The sequence below is a fragment of the Trachypithecus francoisi genome, unplaced genomic scaffold (genome assembly GCF_009764315.1).
Source record: "Trachypithecus francoisi isolate TF-2019V2 unplaced genomic scaffold, Tfra_2.0 Lachesis_group18, whole genome shotgun sequence".
In the NCBI taxonomy this organism is placed as follows: Eukaryota; Metazoa; Chordata; class Mammalia; order Primates; family Cercopithecidae; genus Trachypithecus; species Trachypithecus francoisi.
In genome coordinates this window covers 395,718-412,326 of record NW_022681463.1, presented here as the reverse complement: position 1 = coordinate 412,326, position 16,609 = coordinate 395,718, and the positions used below count along the sequence as shown (strand labels likewise).

Here is a 16,609-nt window from a genome sequence, read left to right as displayed (position 1 = left end):
CTATTTAAGGAAGCTCCTTCTCTTAAGAAGAAGACAAAAATGTGTGTCCTCTTAACAAGGGAGATGCAAGTTACAAAGGTGAGATTTTCTCACCCACCACATGCAGTAGGTTTTATCCAAGGTCTTCTACAAAATAGGGAAAACTCTTGATAATTACTATGATTTTTTTTTTTTTTTCTGAGACGGAGTCTTGCTCTGTCGCCCGGGCTGGAGTGCAGTGGCCGGATCTCAGCTCACTGCAAGCTCCGCCTCCCGGGTTCACGCCATTCTCCTGCCTCAGCCTCCCGAGTAGCTGGGACTACAGGCGCCCGCCACCTTGCCTGGCTAGTTTTTTGTATTTTTTTAGTAGAGACGGGGTTTCACCGTGTTCGCCAGGATGGTCTCGATCTCCTGACCTCGTGATCCGCCCGTCTCGGCCTCCCAAAGTGCTGGGATTACAGGCTTGAGCCACCGCGCCCGGCCTATTTTTTTTTTAAATAGAGATGAGGTCTCCCTCTGTTGCCCAGGCTGGTCTCCAACTCCTGCCTCCAGCCTCTGGCCTCAGCCTCCCAAAAAGTTGGGATTACACAAAACAAAACAAAACAAAACAAAACAAAAACAAAACAAAACCAGACCAGACAGTGCTGGGATTACAGGCTCGAGCCACTGTGCCTGGCCATGAACCCCTTTACCACACCCCAGAGGCCTCAGGTACCAATCACGGGGCCCATGTGCTCCGTCTTGGGAAAGTAACATTCCCCCATAGCCAGTAAAAAGCAGGGGTTTGGTGTGGTGCCTCAGGCCCTTCACAGGGGATGCTGAGGGGGGCCCAGCGCTCTGCCCACACTGCCTGCCATTGAGCAGCCACTCTCGGAGGCTACAATGTGAGAAAGGTGTGTTTAGAATTGAGGAAAGAAGCCATCCTTGTCAAAGATCCCTCCACAGGCCCAAGAGAAAGTGAAAAGACCATTTTTATGCCCACTTGGCTGACTTTTTTGATCTTTCATAAAACAAGCACACACCGTTCCCTAGGTAGGAAGTACCAAGGTAATCTCAGACAAGGCTGGACGGGGCAAGCGCCAGGCATGTCCCATGGTTTACTACTTGGGGCTGCTCCCACTAGGGCCTGGCTCAGGACAGGGCAGGCTCAGCTTGCCCATTACCTGAACGAGGCAATGTGACAGGAGACTGGCTCCAGCCAGGCCAGGCTAGACCCTCTGCACATGGTTTTGTGTCCTTAAGCCACAAACCATCTTTGTCCCCCACGCTGCGGGCCTGGGCTCACCTGGGGAGGTTTGCTTAATGACCCGCACGATCTGCTCATTCCTGGGGTCCAGGTAGCCCATCTTGCTAATGTACTCCAGGGCAGCCTCGATGCTCCTGCTGCCAGTCTGCTTGAGAGCTCGGCCAGCCATCTCCTAGGAGGGAAGTAAGGGAGAGGTAAGTGCACGTCATCCTAAAACAAAGCCCCCAGGGACTCCCGTCCCCACTCTGTGCTGGGACACTTTGCCTCTGTAGCTGCTGAGAACCTGCGACGCACTGCAGGAAACCCTCAGAATGAGTGGTGGCTATGTGCCCTGCAGGTGACTGATGACAAAAGCCTAGCACAAGCCACACCACGGACTACATTTAGCCTTACGTCAAGGACATATGGGAATTTTGATGGGCCTGAGAGAGACTTAAATTCTGCTTCTCCTCAGAAAACTTTTGTGGTTGGACTGGTGAGGTCAGGATGAACCTAAAACGAGAAACGTTTCAGGGGAAGAACTGTGGGAGTCAGGGAACCTGGCTTTAACCTCGGCTCACCTCCAAGCTAACTTTGGGACTAGGAAACCTGTCCCCAGGGAAAGGGTGCAGCTGCACAAGAGTCATACATTACATGCCTGTTGTTTACAATGCCCCGTGGTGGCTACAGCAGCAGAGGACTGGCCCTCAGAGATGTGACTTGTAGAAGAAAAGACAGACACACCGGCCCAGGATAAGTCCCTCAAACTGCTTGTGGGAAGAACACAGAGACTGGTGGCCACCACAGGAGAGGGCAGGTAAAACGGATGAGGGCCAGAGGAGAAAGCCTCCTTCCACTCGAAAGATGAGGTGGTGGCATGGCTAGCTGTTCCAGACTTTGGGCAGGTAGAGAGCCCTGGGAGAGAAAAGGCATTCCTGGCAGATGGGACAGCCAGAGCAGAAGCCTGGGGAAAGATGGGCCCATGACAGCAGCACGCAAGGGTAGGTGGAGATGGGGGGATGGACCCACGGATGGGGGCCAGGCTCTCAGGGTTTTGCTCCTGTCTGCAAGGAGTCAAGGAAGCTTTCAAACTGGGACATGCAGCATCAGCAGGTCAGGCTGGGGGCGGCTGTGGGTGCAGAGCTGGAGGCACTCAGGTTGGGGAGACAGAACAGGCAGGAGGGTGCACAAGAGATGCAGCCCAGTGGGGCAGGGCAGTGAGGCTCTGATGACAGCGCCCCCTTCACCTTCAAGGACAGCTCCACAGAGCTATAGGCAAACAGGGAGGGTAAGCAGAGAGAAAAGACCGCCACTGAGGCGGGCTCTGGGACAAGGGTGGAGCACGCAAAGGCCACAGAAAGGGCTTTGGCAGGAGAAGGGAAGGCTGAGCCCTCTGAAGGTCGGAGAAGGGAAGGCTGAGCCCTCTGAAGGTCGGAGAAGGGAAGGCTGAGCCCTCTGAAGGTCGGAGAAGGGAAGGCTGAGCCCTCTGAAGGTCCATGAGGAGGGCGGCCAGGCAGGAGGACACTGAAAATGCAGAACCGGGAGCTCCGGAAAGGAGTCCACAGTTACCAGACAGCAGAGAAGAAAGGGGTGGAGATGGCTGGGCGCGGTGGCTCACACCTGTAATTCCAGCACTTTGGGAGGCCAAGGCGGGCGGATCAAGAGGTCAAAAGATGGAGACCATCCTGGCCAACATGGTGAAATCCCATCCCTACTAAAAATACAAAAATTAGCTGGGTGTGGTGGTTTGCGCCTGTAGTTCCAGCTACTCGGGAGGCTGAGGCAGGAGAATCGCTTGAAACCTGGGAGGTGGAGGTTGCAGTGAGCTGAGATCACACCACTGCACTCCAGCCTGGCGACAGAGTGTGACTCCATCTACAAAAAAAGAAAGGGGTGGAGATGCAGAAAGACCCCGTGGGGGAGGCCGTGCAGGGCTGCTCTGCAGCAGGAAGCCTGGCCGTGGTCCCAGAGCCGCTCTGCAGAGAGAGACGCAGCACTGAGTGTCCCCCACCTCTGGACAGGGCACTGCGGTGCCCATGACCTGAATCACACTCGGCTGTGCGTCTGTGGTTCCCTTAGGACAAGAAGAACCTGGCAGGGCCTGAAACCATGTTACTCATGGCTGCATCTGCCCACTTAATACAGCGCCTAGAACAAATTCAGCACTTATTATCCATATATGATGGTCTAATACGGAATCAAGCTTTCCAGTCCTGGCCATATGCCAGCAGGTGGGCAGGACAGAAAACACGGGCTGTAAACTGCCTGGGTTCTTAGTGATGCAGGCATGGGATGGCAAGATGGCAGGACAGGGAAGGGCTGCAGAGGAGCACGAGGTGGAAGGCCGGGGGAGGGGCCGCCACAGGGGCAGGCCACGTTGCAGTTGAGGGACATGAAGTGACAGATTGGAACATGGGAATAAGAACAGCCCTGTTTGTGAAAGCGGTGCCTGGACTACCAGAAAGGGCAAGTGTTTCCAACCTGGAAGAGCCGCAGAGAGAAGGCAGCAGTGGTCAGAAGGGAAGCACTTCCTGGCCTCACCTGGGATGGGAGATAAGACTCCCACCGCCTACTTCACAGCTGTGCTATGCGATGAGATCACGTCTGTAAAGACTCAACAGCTTGGAGGAAGACATGATAAGACCACATCTTTGTGGGATCACCCTGGAGCTTTCGGCACCCATTAAAAAAAATGTGCCAACTGGGGCCGACTCTAACCGCAAACCTTCCCATCAGCACTAAGCGTTCAATCGCTTCGTCTGAAACGTGACCAACGCTCTGTCTCCTGCGGGGTGAATCACCAGCCTGCGCTCATTAACCCAGTACCTGCCGACTGCCAAGGAAGGGCAGCTCCAGGACAGACTAGGTCAATGTGGATGTTCTCAAGCTCTCTGTTTGTGGAGCACCCACTACTCAAGACGTGTGTGTCTCTTGGGCATCAAATCTAGGAACTCAGAAAAATCGGCAAGGAGACCACAAGTGAAGACTCGTGTTCAACGGGAGTTTCAAGTCCTAAAAGGGAACCGCACTCCTGAGCCAGCTTGTTTATAAATACCCCACACCAGTTGAGGCTCGTCCTTGTTACCTGCCCATCAACCCTTCTTTAGCAAGTAAGTAGTTCCTATCTACACATTAACTCTCAGAAGATGCTACTGTACATACACATACAGCTATGTTTTAAACATTGAAGGAAATGGGAATGCACTTCTGAATCCATCAGAAATACATGACCTCTAGGCACAAAGTACATGCAGAGTCACAGAGTGAAGGCAAGCGCACAGTCTGGGGAATGGCAAGAGGTCGGAGCCAGGACATGGGAGAAGCGTGTCAGAGAGATGCAGCTGAAGCCTGGCCGAGGAGCTTGGCCACTCACCTTCCTTTCTTAAGAATATATGGAGACCAAGCTGGATGTGGTGGTTCACGCGTATAATCCCAGCACTTTGGGACTGAGGCGGGAAGACTGCTTGAGCCCAGGAGTTTGAGGCCAGATAGGGCAACACAGTGAGATCCCGTCTCTAAAAAAAAAAATAGCTGGGTGTTGGTGGCGCATGCCTGTAATCCCAGCTACTCAAGAGATTAAGGCAGGAGGATTGCTTGAGCCCAGGAAGTAGGGCAGGCTGCGCAACAAAGTAAGAATGTGTCTCAAAAAAGAAAAACAAAAAGAGTATTTTTTAAAAGAAGAATGTACAAAAATCATCATTTAAGAGTCCTTATCTAGAATCGTAGGTGGCTATACCCACACCCCTGGGTTCACCCCTCCTCTCTGCTGCTTAGCAGCTGTGTAGCCTTCAGCAAATCATTTCCCTGCTTCGAGTGCCCTTTTCCTCATCTGGGAAATAAGGCTAACAGGTTGCTCTAGGGATGAAAGGAGGTGTCATGTTTTGGCATCAGCATCATTTAAAGGTTAGCTGTTACAGTTCACAAAGGTATCTTATGTGTTTCTGGGAGAAAACATAAAAACTGCAATTGCAGGTTTTATGCATGTTTGATATTTAATGGCTCTAATGTTTTACTATGTATTCTTACAATAATTATAGAAAGAAATGTGATGAGTTCTTTTCACCAAGCCTCAATAGACACCTCCAGTCTCTTCCAGCTTACCTCAGGCTGCTGTGTAAACATTATCCACGTCTTACCTCAGGCTGCTGTGTAAACATTATCCACGTATATGCATGCCAACATGTGGAAAGGCTGAGCAGCCCTGCCCCAAAGCACGAGTGAAGCTGCAAGCCAACTGAAGGCGAGGACAGTTCAGGTATGTGTTCCAGTGTCTAGCGCGTAGAAAGAGAGCAGCAGATATTTGTTCAATGAATGAGTGACTGAATTAGACTGTGACATAGGATAGATGAAAGGAAGAAAGAGCTACAAGCAGGGAGTGAGAAGATACTGCCTGTTCCACTGGGCAGGCTGCCCTGGTGTGTGGAAGATGGAGATAAGGTACACAGCAGAGATGCACCAAGCACAGACTAAAGGGAATTTCAAATCAACATTAACAACAGCAGCAACTTCCAAGTTGTACTCCATTATCTAGTTTGCACACGTGCCATTCTTCAGGACAGAAGTTCACAAAATCTTAATGCTCCTTGAATGTGTGTGTCATGCACTTACTAGTTATTTACAGAGTAATGTGGTAGGCTAACAAGACTTTGATGACTTTGTGTCACCTAGCCACGTGCAACAAGAAAATCCTACACACATTAAATTTTTCTCCTGAAACACTCAAGAAAGCTCAATTTAGGATTGCTTAATGTCTCACAGAAAAAGGATGCTAATCCTTTGAACTTGGTTACCACGCCCATAAGTTAAGCCTTCTCTTCTAGACAGGTATCAATGCTGGAGTTGAAGCCATCATATGAGCACCAGATTTGGCACAAGATACCTGCAGTGTTCAACACTTGCTTCATCAGTGACCACTCCATGCCACCTGCTGCAAGAGTAAGATGACTCAACATGGGCAAAACCCAATCTCCTGCCTCTAACTCACCTGTTCTCTCAGGGCTCCCAATCTTGGAAGCATCTTGACTTTGAGATTTCATTCACATCTCACACCCAGTCCAGAAGCATTTTTTTCCTACTTACATTAGAGTGGTAGAAGATTCTGTTTTCTTTCCTTCTTTTTTTTTTTTTTTTTTTGAGACAGAGTCTCATTCTGTCCCCCAGGCTGGAGTGCAGTGGCTCACTGATGAAATATTGGCTCACTGAAATTTCATCTCCCAGGTTCAAGCAATTCTCCTGCCTCAGCTTCCCTGGGATTACATGCATGCACCACCATACCTGGCTAATTTTTGTATTTTTAGTAGAGATGGGTTTTCGCCATGTTGGCCAGGCTGGTCTCAAACTCCTGACCTCAGGTGATCCACCTGCCTCAGCTTCCCAAGGTGCTGAGATTATAGGTATGAGCCACTGCGCCTGTGCTGATAGAAGATTCTGGATACTTTGAAGGCAGAACTGCTACGATTATTCACACTCCATATCAAATTCAGCAAAACCTAACATGGCATAAACTTTACGCTTCACAGTCTGGGGAGCCACAGCGGTTAGAAAATAAGAGTCTGACGGGCTCTTACCTGGAGCCTTTATCTGCTACCCTGTGGGTTATTCTTGCAGATTCTTAAATATTCAATGAAAAATTATTTTGTCAGACTTGCTGCAGAACAGAAGCTAGTAGGGCTAAATACTACGGCACAAAGGGCGTGCCGAGGGGCCTGGCAGCCTCACCGCTTCTGGAAAGCAGTGACATGCACTGCAGTGGGCTATTCTCAGCTTGGGGTGGTGGCCCTGGACCTGACAGAGGGAATTCTTCCCACTCCATCCAAGCAGAGCTCCTCCAGAGGTTTCTGCCTCTCGGCTAAAACAAAGAGATTGGGGAGGGATTGAGAAGGGCAAGACAAACTGAGGTTTCACTGCCGCTACTGACAGCTCGTAAAACTCCACTTCAGGTGTGTGAATTACATATGAATGAAGCGGTTTTGAACATCTATACCTTCGGTATCTTTCCCAAGAGATTTCTCCTCTTATATGTTGTCAACAAATTGGTGTTCACTTAAAACCGGACCTAACCACTATGAGGCCTGGAAAATGTGAGATTTGCCCATATGCTATCTGATATAGAAAGGACTGCAAAAGAGGCACTTTAACAAAATGGCGAGGTGGTGGAGGTGTGGGACACCTCAGGCCCTGCCAGTATCTTGAGGCTGGTCCTCTCAATTGCAAGGACCACACCCCAGCTCCAACGCTCCCCATGGGATGATCCAGGCCTCTGTTGCAGGTACATCACCATTTAATGGTCTTCTCTCCTGTTCCTCAGGGAAGCTGCCCTCACCCAGCTCCCCAGCTGCTGACCAGCTGCCAGGCAGCCCAGCATGGGCTCCTGACACACCCTCTGCTCTCCGGGCTTGGTCCCCCTCTAGTAGGCACAGGGCTTATGAGGACGGGTGGGAACTGGAAGATGTTCCTTCAATCTACCGCTCAGCTCTTAGCAAGGCAGGAGCTGGGCTCACAATGTCTAAGCAGCAGAAGTATTTCACGTGCATTGCCATGTGAATGCAAGTAATTTAAATACAGTGACAATTATTATGTATGAGGGAAGGAATTTCCTATGGAGGTCCTCCCCCTCTCAGCCCTTCCTGGTAAGGAAGCATTTTTCAGGCCTTAGCAAAACCATATCCTAAAGTTTTAACATTCCAACTATGAGGTTTGGCTGAAAAAGTAGAAACAAGCGCTCTGGCCCTGTGGGGTCTGCGTGGGCCTGTCTGTGTCTGCCTGTCTCTCAGGCTTCCTCAGGTAACCTCCACTTCAGTCGTAGCTGACGCCTGTAATCCCGGCGCTTTGGGAGGCCGAGGTAGGATCGCTTGAGGCCAGGAATTGAAGACCAGCCTGGGCAAGACCCCCATCTTTGTAAAAAAGTAAGAAAATTAGCTGGGCATGGTGGCGGGTGCCTGTAGTTCCAGCTGCAGGGGAGGCTGAGGCAGGAATCACTGGAACCTGGGAGGTGGAGGTTGCAGTGAGCTGAGATCATGACACTGCACTCCAGCCTGGGAGACAGAGCAAGAGAGCGTCTCAAAAATAAATATATTAATTAACTCATTAATTAAGCAAAAAGGAGGACTGAGGGGAGAAGAGGAAGAGAGGGGCCAGTTGGCTGGCAGAAGAGACTGCACTGTCTGGTGGATCCTGTGCTTCCTTGGAGGATTGCCAGCGGGCTGGTCTTCAAAAGAATCTCTAACCCAAAGGCCTAGATTTTTTGACGAGAACATAGGAGCCGAGAGGCTGGAATTTCCAAAGGGTGTTCCAACTCCACCCCACGGACAGGCGCCTGGAAGAATGAGGCCCCTCCGGGCCCAGGGCTCCTCTACAGGCCCCGCTGCGAGCCCCTCCCCCGAGCGCGGTGCTCCCAGGCCCATGACCTTGTCCATGCGGGCGAGGCGGGGCCGGTTCGACAACCCTGGGCTGGTGGGGTAGAGGCCCATGACCTTGTCCACGGGGGGCGAGGACCGCAGCGACACTGTGCACGCGGGGTGGGGGTCCTGGCGACCTTGCGCACGTGGAGCAGGGGCCCCGTGACGTTGTCCACGACCTCGTCCACGGGAGTCAGGGGCCCCGGCGACCTTGTGCCGGCGCAGCACGTGCCGTGTGCGAGCCAATTGTGACTGGAAAACAGGTGGAGGACAAACGGAAGAAGCGGCCTTTGGAGTTTAAATGTCTGTGCGCTTGAGGAAAACGAGTCGCTACCTTGCAGGGATGCAGCCGAGGCTCCAGCCCACACAGTGCCGGCCTCCGACTGCTGGCGCGCTGCGGGCCCCGGAACCTTGGTACACCAGACTCGCGCCCAGAGGACAGCTGCTGGGCACATACAGGTATAAACATGTCTTTTGGAAAGGAATGAAGAAGAAATTTGGCATAATGTTTTGTTTTTGTTTTGTGTATTTTTAAGGGCCATGCTAATCTCTGTATCATTCCGATTTTCCTATCTGTGCTGTGCAAGTGAGCACCTTTTTTTTTTTTTTTGACTTTTGCTCTGTCACCCAGGCTGAAGTACAGTGGCTCGATCAGGGCTCATTGCATCTTGGCACTGCTGGGCTTAAGCATCCTCCCATCTCAGCCCCCTGTAGTCAGGAGCCAGTATGCTTGGCTAATTTTTTTAAAAATTTTATTTTTGTAGAGATGGGCTCTCACTGTAACCAGGCTGGTCTCAAACTCTGTAGGGCAAGCCATCCTCCCACCTCAGCCTCCTAAAATGCTAGGATTACAGACATGAGCCAGGGCGCCTGGCCTTAAATTTGTCCTAAAATAAAATGAACATGAAAAATCCTTGGCCTTGCCAATGATCAGGAGACCAGCCTGGACAATGTGGTGAAACCTCATCTCTACTAAAAATACAAAAAAAAAAAAAAAACAAAAATTAGCCAGGCGTGGCGGCACATACCTATATAGTCTAGCTACTAGGGAGGCTGGGGCAGGAGAATGACTTGATCCTGGGAGGCAGAGGTTGCAGTAAGTCAAGATCATGCCACTGCACTACAGTGTGGGCAACAGAGCAAGTCTCCATCAAAAACAAAACAAAACAAAAAAAGAAACACTGATAAAGAGCATTTTATAACTATTGTTAGCACCAAAATAAGGTCAATAATGATAAAGATAGGCTGGGTGTGGTGGCTCATGCCTATAATCCCAACACTTTGGGAGGCCGAGGCGGGCAGATCACAAAGTTACGAGATAGAGATCATCATGGCTAACACAGTGAAACCCCATCTCTACTAAAAATACAAAAAAATTAGCTGGGAGTGGTAACATGCGCCTGTAGTCCCAGCTACTTGGGAGGCTGAGGCAGGAGAATCACTTGAACCCGGGAGGCAGAGGTTGCAATTGAGCCGAGATTGTGCCACTGTACTCCAGCCTGGGTGACAGAGCAAGACTCTGTCTCAAAAATAATAAAGTAATAATAAAGATAAATGGGCTGGTAAAACTATTCTTGGTCATGTATAAACCAAAAATATTCAGGGGTGAATATTTATTATCAAAAGTTATTAAATTTTTTGTATCCTGATTTAACAATTTTACTTCTTGAAATTTATCCTCAGGCTAAAATAATTCAGTTTTTAAAAAATGATTTCCATAATCATGTCTGTCAGATTTAGCTATAATACATCAGCCTCTGAAATAGTAAAGTGTGGGATGGGAGTTAGAGACCACGTGGCCACTACTAAACAATAATTATAATTAATATAGTTCTCAGAATACACTTACCACAGCCAGAAATAATACTTTCTATAAGTAAAACTCTAACAAATCTACCACTGTTCTAGATGCTGAGTATGTAGCAAAAATAGGCAAAAACAAAATAGGCAACTTTCAATAGTGTAAACAACATGAAAAAATGTTGATTGTATAAAATGTTATGTCTCGGCCGGGCGCGGTGGCTCAAGCCTGTAATCCCAGCACTTTGGGAGGCCGAGACGGGTGGATCACGAGGTCAGGAGATCAAGACCATCCTGGCTAACATGGTGAAACCCCGTCTCTACTAAAAATACAAAAAACTAGCCGGGCGTGGTGGCGGGCGCCTGTAGTCCCAGCTATTGGGAGGCTGAGGCAGGAGAATGGCGTGAACCCGGGAGGCGGAGCTTGCAGTGAGCTGAGATTGCACCACTGCACTCCAGCCTGGGTGACACAGCAAGACTCCGTCTCAAAAAAAAAAAAAAAAAAATTTTATGTCTCTTAGTAACTATGTACACAAATCAGTTATGCCTATGAACAAGGGCTTGATTAGAACATGAAAAATTGAAGTATGACTTAATTTTACGATGAAAGAACAATAATTTCTTTTTGTTAAAGAGAGCATGACAGGCCGGGCGCGGTGGCTCAAGCCTGTAATCCCAGCACTTTGGGAGGCCGAGACGGGCGGATCACAAGGTCAGGAGATCGAGACCATCCTGGCTAATATAAAAATTTTTTAATATAAAAAAAAAAAAAGAGAGCATGACAATAAGATGCTTACACATATATCAGATTCCATTACAACGAAACTGCCTATACTATCTAGCTACATAATTGTGGACAGATCACAAAAATTCTCCGGATCAGTTGTGTCCAATAAAATGGCAAGATATGAATATACAAGTTAATCCCAAAGTTCCTTTTATCTGTAAAATTCCAGGATTTTGAGGGATGTTTGCTAACACAAGACTTAATTTTTGTCACAGTTGAGATAGGTGAACAGAGGCGAGCACAATCCACAGAAACCTAACCAAAAATTCCCTATTAGTTTACACACACACACACGCACACACAAGGCATGGTTTCAGGGGTCCTGGATCCTATATTTCTATTCATGTGTAACAGTGCTACCAAAAAATGGGCACTAATAATTTCTCCCATCCCTGTATGTACAGGCTGCAGCTCCCAGTACGAAGCGGAATCTACTTCCCCTCCCCTTGAATATTGGCTGGCCTGTGATTTGCTCTATCAATGGAATGAAGCAGAAGTGCTGCTGTGCAAGTTCTGAGCCTCACCCTTAAGAAACCTGGCTGCTTCCATTTTCACTCCTCAGATCCCACCGTGGCTGGAGACAGATCCAGTTAACTGTGTTGCAGTTCCAACCCATGAGTGAAGCCCTCTTGGGTATTCAGCCCCAGCTAAGTTCCCGGTGGAATGAGCTACATGGAACCCCAGCAGATACCACATGGAGCAGAAGAACTGCCCAGCTGAGCACAGCCAACTCACAGAGCCATAAGAAATAATAAGCCATTATTTTGCTGGCACACACCTGTAGTCCCAGTTACTCAGGAGGCTAAAGCAGAAGAATTGCTTGAACCTGGCAGACGGAGGTTGCAGTGAGCTGAGATCATGCCACTGCACTCCAGCCTGGGCGACAGAGTGAGACTCTGTCTCAAAAAATAGTAATAATAAAATAATAACAAATGTAAAAAGTCATTATTTTTAAGTCACTAAAAATTCTGGGATGGTCTGGGATATTGGTTACACAACAGGAGATAATTGATAACTGGCTCTACTTTGCTCTCTGCTATGTATAATCTGGACAAATGCCCATCTTCTAAAACATTAATTAATTAACTTTTTTTTTTTTGAGAGGGTCTCACTCTTGTTGCACAGGCTGGAGTGCAGTGGTGTGAAAAACGACTCACTGCAGCCTTGACTTCGCAGGCTCAGGTGATTCTCCCACTTCAGCCTCCAGAGTAGTTGGGACTACAGGTGCACACCACCACACCCAGCTAATTTTCTGTATTTTTAAGTAGAGATGGGGTTTCACCATGTTGCTCAGGATGGTCTGGAACTCCTGAGCTCAAGCCGTCTGCCTGCCTCAGCCTCCCAAACTGCAGGGATTAAAGGTGTGAGCCATGGTGCCTGGCTATTTTTTTTTAATTTAAAATTTATTTTTTAGAGACAGGGTCTTGCTCTGCCACCCAGGCTGAAGTCCAGTGATGCAATCAAAGCTCACTCCAGCCTCTAACTCCTGGGCTCAAACTTCCTGCCTTAGCCTCCCAACTAGCTAGGATTACAGGTGCAGGCAATCACACCTGGCTAACTTTATTCTTTAATTTCTTTTTCATTTTTAGAGACAGGGTCCCACTATATTGCCCAGGCTGGTCTCAAACTCCTGGCCTCAAGCAAACCTCCCCACCTCGGCCTCCCAAAGTGTCGGGATTATAGGCATGAGCCACTGCACCCGGCCTATTTTATCTTAAATTCTGAGTGGTTTGGTCTCCTCAGCTTTTGTCCAAATAAACTCAATTGTTGTTAAGATCATAAAGTTTTCCAAAAAGTTAAATTTTCAAATAGGTAAGATGACAATTATTAACAAAGATTTAACAAAATGCTTAGAAATAATATTTCTTCAAAAAATGAGATTGTTCCATTATTGATTGCTGGTGTGACAGTGAATTTTGAGAACCTAAATAAATATATTTTTAAAAATGTATTATCATTATTATTTTTTTTTGAGACGGAGTCTCGCTCTGTCACCCAGGCTGGAGTGCTGTGGCCAGATCTCAGCTCACTGCAAGCTCCGCCTCCCGGGTTCATGCCATTCTCCTGTCTCAGCCTCCCGGGTAGCTGGGACTACAGGCGCCGCCACGTCGCCCGGCTAGTTTTTTGTAGTTTTTAGTAGAGACGGGGTTTCACCGTGTTAGCCAGGATGGTCTCGATCTCCTGACCTCGTGATCCGCCCGTCTCGGCCTCCCAAAGTGCTGGGATTACAGGCTTGAGCCACCGCGCCCGGCTTATCATTATTTTTGAGAGGGGTCTTGCTCTGCTCTGTCGCTCAGAGTTCGGGCTGGAGTGCAGTGGCCCAATCTCTGGTCACTGCAAACCCTGCCTCCTAGGTCCAAGTGATCCTCCTACCTTAGCCTCCTGAGTAGCTGGGACTACTACAGTTGCGCCACCACATACAACTAATTTTTGTCTTTCTTTTTTTTATTTTTTTCTTCTTTTTAAAAGACAGAGTCTTGCTCTGTTGCCCAGCCTGGAGTGCAGTGGCATGATCTTGGCTCAATGCAACTTCCACTTCCCAGGCTCAAGCAGTCCTCTCGCCTCAGCCTCTCAAGTAGCTGGGGTATACAGGCGCCCGCCACCACGCCCAGCTAACTTTTGTATTTTTAGTAGAGATGGGGTTTCACCATGTTGGCCAGGCTGGTCTTGATCTCCTGACTTCAAGTGATCCAGCCACCTTGGTCTCCCAAAGTGCTGGGATTACATGCATAAGCCACTGCACCTGGCCTAATTTTTGTCTTTTTGGTAGAGACAGGGTTTCACCATGTTGCCCAAGCTGGTCTCGAACTCCTGGGCTCAAGCGATCTGTCCATCTCAGCCTCCCAAAATGCTGGGATTACAGCCATGAGCCACTACGCCTGGTCAGGAATGTCTTTTTAAATAATTTTATATCGCTGGGCGCGGTGGCTCAAGCCTGTAATCCCAGCACTTTGGGAGGCCGAGACGGGTGGATCACGAGGTCAGGAGATCGAGACCATCCTGGCTAACAGGGTGAAACCCCGTCTCTACTAAAAAATACAAAAAACTAGCCGGGCGAGGTGGCGGGCGCCTGTAGTCCCAGCTACTCGGGAGGCTGAGGCAGGAGAATGGCGTGAACCCAGGAGGCGGAGCTTGCAGTGAGCTGAGATCCGGCCACTGCACTCTAGCCCGGGCGACAGAGCGAGACTCCGTCTCAAAAAAAAAAATTAAAAAAATAATAATTTTATATCTAAAGTATATAAGGCTCTAAAGTAAATAATTGTTTGGGTTAATATTTGACTACAAAATTACTTTTATTAATGTTTAATGTTTAAATGCTTTTGTTCTTAAAGTGTGCTAAACTCTTAGCTATGGCTATTATTACTAGGTCAAATCTCCCTGTGAGAAAAACATACTCCAACTTAAAAAAGTAGCACACAAAGACACTTTAAAATGAATATAACATACAAAAGAACATAACATTCAAAAGTACTTTAAAATGCTTCTGTAATGGTGGCCGGGCATGGTGGCTCACGCCTCACCAACCCAGCACTTTGGGAGGCTGAGGCAGGAGAATCACCTGAGGTCAAGAGTTTGAGACCAGACTGACCAACATGGTGAAACCCCGTCACTAATAAAAATACAAAATTAGCCAGGCATGGTGGTACATGCCTGTAATCCCAGCTACTTGGGAGGCTGAGGCAGGAGAATCGCTTGAACCTGAGAGGCGGAGGCTGCAGTGAGCTGAGATCACGCCATTGCACGCTAGCCTGGGCAACAAGAGTGAAACAGTCTCAAATTTAAAAAACAAAAAGCTTCTGTAATGGAAGGGAGAATCAAGCTTTCACAGTATGCGTCCTGTTCAGTCCTAGTGTTGTGTACAGCATTGCTGGGCACTGACCAGCACACGCGTGTGTCGGCATGAACTTGCGTGTGCACACAGCATGCTGTTCTGGGCGTAGGAAACCAGCACTGCAGTGGGCTTCCTGGCCCCCTGCCTCCAACCTGGCAGGCACACGTCTGCTTCAGCAGGAAGCGCTTTGCTCTAACAGCACCATGGGGCTGTTCAACAGTATCCCGAATCCAAGGGGTCTGTGAGCCAAGCCCAATATGAGATTGCACAAGAGCTTCACGAGGAAAGATTTTCTGTCTCCTTCCAAAACCTATACCAACGAGGACACTGCTGTCTTTAAGGATAACTGGTCCACTAAAATTTGGTTTGTACAAGTCACCAGGAAAATAAGTACGTAAAATCCACAGGGGGAGTCATCATGCGCCAGGCCATGAGCACGACTCCAAGGGACAGAGACCAGCCCCAGCATTCTGAACGCTTGGGGAAAGAAGCATAGCCAGGAAGCCTTCAGCAGACAGCACAGGAATGGGATACTCCATGGGAAGGACCATGGTGGTCCCACAGAAGATGCAATTCTAGGAAAATTCTGGGAACCATCAGTCAAGAGGGCTTGGCATCATGACTAGGTAGAGGCCCATGTTTTCCCAACACAAAAGGCAGCCCAACACTAAGTCAGAGAGATGCCCACTTTAAAAGAATGAGCTGAAGGTGGTCAGATGGAGGGCAGGGCTGGGGCTGGCGTAGGACTCAAAAGGAAGCTCAACAAACTGCCTGGTGAACAGAAAAGACTGCACACAGAGAAACTGGAGAAAGAAGATCACTTGACCTTGACAGGGTGTAGTGTAAGCCAGAGGGATGCTGGGACCCAGAGCCGGCCTCTGGCACTCCTCCTGGGCAGGGCTCATGCTGGCCAGGGCTACACTGACCCAGGAAGAAGTGGGGCTTTCTCTGCCTTCCAAGGTAGGTTCAGGTCCAGGGTCATAAAAGGGCTTGCCAAGTTCATCTGCAAGCTTCATTGTGAACTTCCAGTGTTTTTTCTGACAGGAAGAGTGATAAGATACGGGTAAGACAAAGCCCTGTCTGCTGGAGCTCTAGCAACAGAATTAAGAGAGGAATTAGGCCGGGCGCGGTGGCTCAAGCCTGTAATCCCAGCACTTTGGGAGGCCGAGACGGGCAGATCATGAGGTCAGGAGATCGAGACCATCCTGGCGAACACGGTGAAACCCCGTCTCTACTAAAAAATACAAAAAACTAGCCGGGCGAGGTGGCAGGCGCCTGTAGTCCCAGCTACTCGGGAGGCTGAGGCAGGAGAATGGCGTGAACCCGGGAGGCGGAGCTTGCAGTGAGCTGAGATCCAGTCACTGCACTCCAGCCTGAGCGACAGAGCGAGACTCCGTCTCAAAAAAAAAAAAAAAAGAAAGGAATTAGTTGGGGTTTTCATTCACACTCTTGCTGGCAACACTACCTTAGGAGGAAAAAGGTCTTCATAAAGGAAAGGAAAACCTGTAATCCCAGCGCTTTGGGAGGCCAAGGCAGGAGGATCACGTCAGGACAGGAGTTGGAGGCTGCAGCGAATTATGTGCCACTGC

General features: G+C 48.9%; 1 protein-coding gene and 1 long non-coding RNA gene across 4 annotated transcripts in view; one reads left to right on the top strand and one right to left on the bottom strand.

Moving 5' to 3' along the window:
* Positions 1-16,609, bottom strand: part of LATS2 (large tumor suppressor kinase 2) — a 96,402-nt gene that overhangs the window by 15,906 nt on the left and 63,887 nt on the right. For all 3 annotated transcript variants that reach the window (XR_004428873.1, XM_033177021.1, XM_033177022.1), the window contains exon 3: positions 1,265-1,397. Coding sequence is in view for 2 of the 3 variants with exons in the window: in XM_033177021.1 (XP_033032912.1) it covers positions 1,265-1,397 (133 nt within the window). In the remaining variant the exon portion in view is untranslated. The remainder of the gene's footprint in view (positions 1-1,264; positions 1,398-16,609) is intronic.
* LOC117063346 lies at positions 3,157-6,314 on the top strand. Its single transcript, XR_004428880.1, has 3 exons — positions 3,157-4,314; positions 5,346-5,459; positions 6,025-6,314. It is a non-coding gene; the product is annotated as an uncharacterized LOC117063346 (long non-coding RNA).